Here is a 7,449-nt window from a genome sequence, read left to right on the forward strand (position 1 = left end):
GCAGATATTTACTGGGCCACTGCTAGCATGAATTGGCTTCAATATTAGGTTTTGTAAAACAAATTTACATGAAACAGTTGGTGGAAATTATTTTTATGGTCATAAAAAGGAATCCCCCTCCAAGTGCCAGCGCAGAAATGTGTTAAAATAAACGATCCTCCTGTAATTTGTAATCCAAGTGTAACGGTGCTAAAGAGTGGAAAGTAAATCTGCCCTTGTTTCCAGCAGAATCATTTGCCTTACGTCTCCCCAAATTTATATCTGCATTCCCAACCTCATCTCAGTATCCAAGACCACGAAGAACCTGAGTTATGCTAACTCAGAAAAGCAGTGACAACAAAGTATGTAACAAATACTTCAACAATGATTTAACCTCTCTTCATCCACCATATGCACCCAAATCCTTTCATAGCTCAGCACAGGGTAAAGCCATCATGACCCCACTGAGCCAAGCTGACGCTAACACCATCTGATTTAAGTAGCGGCTCTTGCTATTTGCTATCAAGGACAAATCAAGGACATCCCAACAAAGAAAGTATCTCAAATAATGACATTTAATAAATCCATTTTGCTACTGAATGCTCTGCCTGGATTAAAATCTTCCAAATATTCCACGTACCTCTTTAATGTCATGGTATTGTCCCAGAAGCGCGTAGGGGCAGTAGGAGATACTCATGGAGACTATTCCCATCGTGCTGATCATGATCATGGTGACGTAGACGTTGGGGAACATGGCCATCACTGCCGTGCCAAGAGAGAAACCCAGCGTGCCCAGGATGTAGATCACTTTTATACTGAGGTCGTAGTTGTCCAAGTATTTCTGCAACAAGGCTGCGGAGATCAAAAATAAAACATAAAGCCCTCGATTTCAGAATGTGTTTTCCAAGCTCAAATCGGCTGTAGTTTGTTTATCTGCTATTGGAGAGCACGAAAGAGACTTTCAGAAATACATATTTATAATTTTGATTTTAAAAACAGCCTTTGCAAAACCCCTCCTACATATGCTTGAATATTCTAACAAGCATCATTTCAGTTTCCCAATGACTCGCTAAATGCCATTCAGTATCTTCTTTGTGCTTTGTGCCACTTAGCTGATCTGTTCATACTTCTACATTTGAAGGAGTTTTTAAATATTGATTTTAGAAGAAGCCTCTGCCCTTATGACCACGTTAAATGCTTTCTGGCTTCTGGTCAACAAATCCTGGCTTGTATCAGCAATAGTGTGGCCAGCAGGAGCAGGGAAGTGATTGTGCCCCTGTACTCGGCACTGGTGAGGCCGCACCTCAAATCCTGTGTTCAGTTTTGGGCCCCTCACTCTAAGAAGTACATTGAGGGGCTGGAGCGTGTCCAGAGAAGGGCAATGAAGCTGGTGAAGGGTCTGGAGCACAAGAATGATGAGGAGTGGCTGAGGGAGCTGGGGTTGTTCAGTTTGGAGTAAAGGAGACTGAGTGGAGACCTTATTGCCCTCTACAACTGCCTGAAAGGAGGGGGTAGAGAGGTGGGGGTTGTTCTCTTCTTCCATGTAACCACTGACAGGACAACAGGAAATGGCCTCAAGTTGCACCAGGGGAGGGTTAGACTGGATACTGGGAAAAATTTATTTACTGAAAGAGCGGCCAAACACTGGGAAGGGCTGCCCAGGGAGGTGGTGGAGTCCCCATCCCTGGAGGTGTTCAAGAAGCGCGTGGTTGTGGCACTTCAGGACATGGTTTAGTGGGCATGGTGGGGTTGGGTTGACAGTTGGACCTGATGATCTTGGAGGTCTCTTCCAACCTTAATGATTCTGTGATTCTTTTCCAAAATATCCTTCACCTCAAGCAAGGCAGCAGATGCTAACTGAAGCAAAATTATTTTTCATTTGAAAATACATCTATGTGCCGTTTTCCACTGTCTGATTGTGCAGAGGCTCTTACCTGAACAAACAGCAGCGGTAGCAGCATAAATTACCAGTCCCCAGCATCCCATCTGGACCCCGGCGTTATAGGCATGCAACTCGGTTGAGTTAGAAGGGGCCTGCAACAAACAGAAAGGCAAAGCCGTGTTTTTGTAACGAGCACATCTCAGAAACGAGGAACAACGTGCAGATCTGTCACTGCTAACTGTTCCCTTACCTTTGGATCGCCCTTAAAGATGACCTGGCCCATGAAATCTGTATAGAACACAGCTTCGGCGATGATCGAAAACCAGGTTAAGAGGTGACAGACGCACAGCCTTAGCAGCTCCTTTGGCATCTTCAGCATGGACAACCACAAGAGCCTGACGGTGGTTTCAGTTTCCCCCTCTTCGCTCTCCGTGTCTCCGCTCGAATTGGTGGTGCCGCTCTGGTTCCTGTGCCTGCACCTCTGCCGCTGCCACTTCTGCATGTCGTAGATGTCGTTCATGCTGCGCGAGGACTTGATCAGGACGACGGCGTTGGCCCGACGAAAGCGGTAGCGGTGAGAGCCTATTTTGCCGAAGTAGGAGAAGGTGTAAGACGGCTGGCGGTAGAACATGTGCCTCCGCCTACGCATGGAGTTTGAAGTGCTGGATTGCTTCATGCCTATCCTAGCGTGTCTGCTGAGGAACTCTTTTGGTAGGGAGCCGTTCAGGTTTGGGACTTTGTCTTCATTTAAGCGATTATCAAGCAACATTTCCTCCTCTTTCTCATTGTCCCTGAGGAAAGGAGACAGGTGGTTGAGTTTGGACTTCATGATCTCTTGGCTTGTGTTGTGGGGAGTGTTTGGGTACGAAGCGTCCTGAAAAATGGAGGGTTCGATATCGTGCAGAAAAAGCAGCTCCGATTCGATTTCCAAGGTAGCGTCAGGCATGTGCAGGACTGAGTCACTCTTACTCCTTACGATGTTCACGTCAAGGAACTCAATGTTGAGATCGTGCTCTGACTGAACCTCATCGTGGAACATGGAGGCTCCATATGGCTCTTCCTCACTGATTACATTCAGTCGATTCAGAGGGGGGAGGCTACCGCTGAATTTGACACTGGAAAGCGTGTCTCCTTCCTCATCGATTCTGTCCTGCTGAGGGTTATATTGCTCTTCTTCAATGCTAAAAAGGTGGAGAGCAACGGAGACGGAGAAAATAATGGCTGCAAAGAAGAAAAGGACTTGCTCTTGAGATTTAAAAATACTACCCAAGAAGGTCTGTGTCCAGTCCAGCCCTCCTAACATGTAACCGATCGCTCCTCCAAGACCTATGAAAGAGAAAAAGAAAGAGAAATGAGTTCAGGAAAAATCAGTTCAGCCACCACTTGGTCATCAGGAAGACTCAACAGCTGCCAAAACACATTAACTAACTCCATACCAGCTGAAAATGCGTGGATGTTAAGGGCCATGTCTTGCTCCTCACTGTCCACCACATCCAACAAATAGGCCCGGATCGGCCCCTCTGTTGCATCGGCGCAGAAGTCCAACACCACCACACCGAGGACTGTGAGAACGATCCCAATGGGCTGCTTGTCCGGGACATCACCGATAGCCAGACCTGAGGGAAAACAGGAGAAATCTGAGCATCTCATTCCAAAAGGGAAAACAAAGAGCAACCATAACTCCTTAAGAGAAAGGTGGCCAACACACTCCCTGGAAATATTCCTTCACAGAGTAAAATGGTGATTTCAGCTCTTTGCCACAGCCCCATGGAAGGTCTGGGTCAGAATTTAAATTTTTAAGCTGACATTTATTGTTCAAAATGTTGGTAAAGTATCTCTTAAACCTCTGATACTATTTCATGTTCCTCGTGTGTGTTTTCCTTCAAATGCCGAAGGCTGTTTGTATAAAAGACAGACATGGCGAGAGAGAGCACCCAAAACCAAACTGTCACACCTCATCTATCAGTGACAAACACAGGTAACTGCACTGCTGACAGCATTCCTAGCATATAATGGTCACAGCACCACAGGATAAAGTAAAATTACACTCCCTCCCCACCTCTCTCTTTGCTTTCTTTAAAAATTTGTATTTTCTACATCGCTTTTATAAGCAAAACTTGTAAGCATGAAGCAACACGAAGGTGTTTTGCATTGCAAAATGCATCAGTCAGCTTCTGCTGATAGCACAGGATGAAATGCTTTTTGTCTGCAGAGCAGAAAGGCAGCATTAGCGTAGAGCTGGAATTTTTTTTCATGAGATGAACCCTTGACAAAAGCATGAATTACTTAAATCAGGCAGATTTAGAGGCTACACATGCGAGACCCTGATAAAACCATTAGCGTAACTGATGAAAATGACTGTGGAAAAGAGATGAACTGGCTAAGCCACCAAAACCCAGCTAAATCTCGAGCGCTGTGATTCCTGCATATTCAATCCTCATTTATACCAAGTCCCCTGAACACTAAAGAAGTTTACACTTCTTTATTTATACACTCGGCTGAATCTTACAGCAGAAACCACCACGAGGGTCAGCGCTTCAGATTTGGTGGAAACCTCAACAGTGTTGAGTAAGATCTGCACACTGCTTTAATCCTGGGACATGGTGGTGGTGGTATTATTACTATTACTATTACTATTACTATTACTATTACTATTACTATTACTATTACTATTACTATTACTATTACTATTACTATTACTATTAATTAAGTTCCCCTCCCAATGACTCCTATCACCAATGTCCTGGTTATGAAGAAGGGGACGATACGATGACCACCTCAGTTTTTGCTGTATCTCCTGCAAAGACCTGAGCCAAAATTAGGAGTGCAAGTAACTGGAGACTAAGGATAGGAAAGTGTGAACATAAAATGGGAAGATGACAGACAATGAACACACACAGGGTCCATCTAAGGGAAAATCTGGTCACAAATGCGGCCGCTACACACCCCGTTTTGCAAGAGCCTGCTAAGCAAAGCCTTTTCCCTCTGAAAAGTGACACAAGCTACCATTTCAAAATGTTCAATTTAAGAGAGATGAACACTGCTTTATCACATTCTGCATCTGCTCTAAAGAGTTGATCAAGTGCTGTCTTACGCTGATGTAAACTGAATATCAGTGGCAAATCTTGATCTTCTCGTATGGAAGTGGCCTACAGGAGACCATGGGATGGCTCTCACTTGGGTTGGGTTTGCTCCAGGCTCCCTTGGGAGAGGCACAGCAGTGTTTATAATGCTTCTCGGAAGAGGGAATTCATTCAAAATCCACCAAAACCACGTCCCAGGAATGGAGCATGAAGAACACAGCTGACTTTTGCAGTGCTTCGCAATAATCTCTGTGCTTTAAAGAAGTTTTGTTGTGCTGGAGTATCTGGAAAGTGTGATTTTCTAGAAAGCTATGCAGTAGACTATTACTGAGTAACAAAGAATTAAAGAAAAATCAAAGACAATATTTTCTGCTGATTGATTAGAAGGTGAGATATTTAAAAGTAAACCTATAAACTGTACATGAGCTTTGCTTGCCAGTATCAATGGCTCCTGACCTAAATCACTGTGTGGAAGTAAGAGTTTCCTATTGATTAAAATCTTCTAAGAGAGCTGCAGTCTAACATCTTGCAGGATGGAGTAAGGCTTGGAGACACAACTACAAAGTACAATTCACAGAATCACAGAACATTAGGAGTTGGAAGGGACCTCAAAAGCTCATCCAGTCCAACCCCTGCCAGAGCAGGATCACCCAGACCAGGTCACACAGGAACACGTCTAGGTGGGTTTTGAATGTCTGCAGAGAAGGAGACTCCACAACCTCTCTGGGCAGCCTGCGCCAGGGCTCTGTAACCACTAGAGTAGAAAAGTTTTTCCTCATGTTCAGGTTGAACCTCCTATGCTCCAGCTTGCTCCCATTGCCCCTTGTCCTGGCATTGGACATCACAGAGCAGAGCCTGGCTCCTTCCTCCTGACACTCGCCCTTTACAAATTGATCCCCATGAATGAGGTCACCCCTCAGTCTCCTCTGCTCCAAGCTAAAGAGACCCAGCTCCCTCAGCCGCTCCTCATAAGGGAGATGCTCCACTCCCTCCATCATCTTTGTGGCTCTGCACTGGACTCTCTCCAGCAGTTCCCTGTCCTTCTTGAACTGAGGGGCCCAGAACTGAACACAATATTCCAGATGCAGTCTCACCAGCCAGAGTAGAGGGGAAGGAGAACCTCTCTATCTATCACTCATATGATAGCAATTCTAATTATTAGTATTTGTTGCTTGGGTAAATGAAAAAAACCCCAACAAACCATAAACTAAATGTCATTTATCTGAACCATTTGTCCACTGCAGTTTGCAGAAAATTGAAAACCACCATGTGGCAAAAAGCAAACGTGCTGAGCCAATGTTCCCCTCATTTCCCTCAATTAGGAAAACTTTTCACAATAGAGCTGCACCTATCCCAAAAAAACGAGAGCCAAGAGGATATTATTAGGTGCTAAGTTCCTTTCATTTGCATCAATCCAAGCACGGTGTAAACATTTCCCCAGATGTACTCCCTGTCACCTCTCCTACACTAAATTTACAATGAGATTGGAGATTAAGCTCAGTAGTAAACTATGTTCAAGGGAAACTATTTTTACCGGCTTTGATGGGGGCTCAGGAAAAATTATTTTCCCACATAGTTTTTTTTGATAAACAAATATTAACTGTGTTCTGGACTTTTTCAATACCGGGTCTAAGAAAAGCACAAGAAAAAGTGAAAAGATAATTTTTGAAATAATGCTGGAAACAGGATGTGTTGCCCGATATGCATTAAAGGGAAAACGGCTCACAACAGGAAACATTTCCCTGTGAACAGGTTGCTACAATTTTCCCATGTCAAAGATCGACTAAGTTCGTCTCAGCGACTGCAAACATTACGCTGGCAACCATTGTATTAATAACACAGCATTAACAGCTACAGCTACGACTGCACAACGCTTAGTGCAGCACCAGTGACTTTCTAATAACAATAAAACCATGCAAGAGAGACGGCTCAAATCAGTGATTCTACTCATTTTAACACTAAACGTAACTTAAACCAACTACATACCATTATCCTGACTTCCTACATAAACAGATTAAAGCAGGAGGTACACGCAGGTGATTTCCCCCTCATTTACCTATAACAGAGCCGTTAAGGAAAAGTGCAACTCCAAAGAGGACGCCGATGCAGAGCGCAAGGATAAAAGGCCGCCGGCGGCCCCAGCTCAGCGTGCAGCGGTCGCTCGCCGAACCTATCAGCGGAGTGAAGATCAAGCCCAGGATGGGGCTAAGGAACCAGGTGAGGCTGTAGTACTGTTCAGGAAGACCTAAAAGAAAGATAAAAAACCATTTAAGGATGTGTGGTACGCACCAAACGCTGCATTTTAGACACATTTTGTTACACCTTTGAAAACGGTAAACTGTTGGGTAATTTACCTGCAGTAAATTCTGTCCCAAATTAACAACTCAGTTAAGGTTTCTTATCTATGGTTAAAAGAACAGCTAAGGAAATCACAGCTCATGTATCTTTCAAATACCTGGGAAATAAGAAGGTAACTATCTATATCTATATCTATATCTATATCTA

General features: G+C 44.2%; 1 protein-coding gene across 1 annotated transcript; it reads right to left on the reverse strand.

The window, feature by feature from the left end:
* Positions 1–619: 619 nt before the first annotated feature.
* SLC45A4 (solute carrier family 45, member 4) lies at positions 620–7,189 on the reverse strand (the record flags this gene model as incomplete). The annotated part of the gene is made up of 5 exons (XM_010192835.1): positions 620–831; positions 1,914–2,013; positions 2,112–3,187; positions 3,298–3,477; positions 7,001–7,189. Coding segments are annotated over 5 exons (1,757 nt in total), but the record flags the coding sequence as incomplete, so codon positions are not given.
* Between the last annotated feature and the right edge of the window lie 260 nt (positions 7,190–7,449).

This window comes from Mesitornis unicolor, unplaced genomic scaffold (genome assembly GCF_000695765.1).
Source record: "Mesitornis unicolor isolate BGI_N332 unplaced genomic scaffold, ASM69576v1 scaffold11499, whole genome shotgun sequence".
Classification (NCBI taxonomy): Eukaryota; Metazoa; Chordata; class Aves; order Mesitornithiformes; family Mesitornithidae; genus Mesitornis; species Mesitornis unicolor.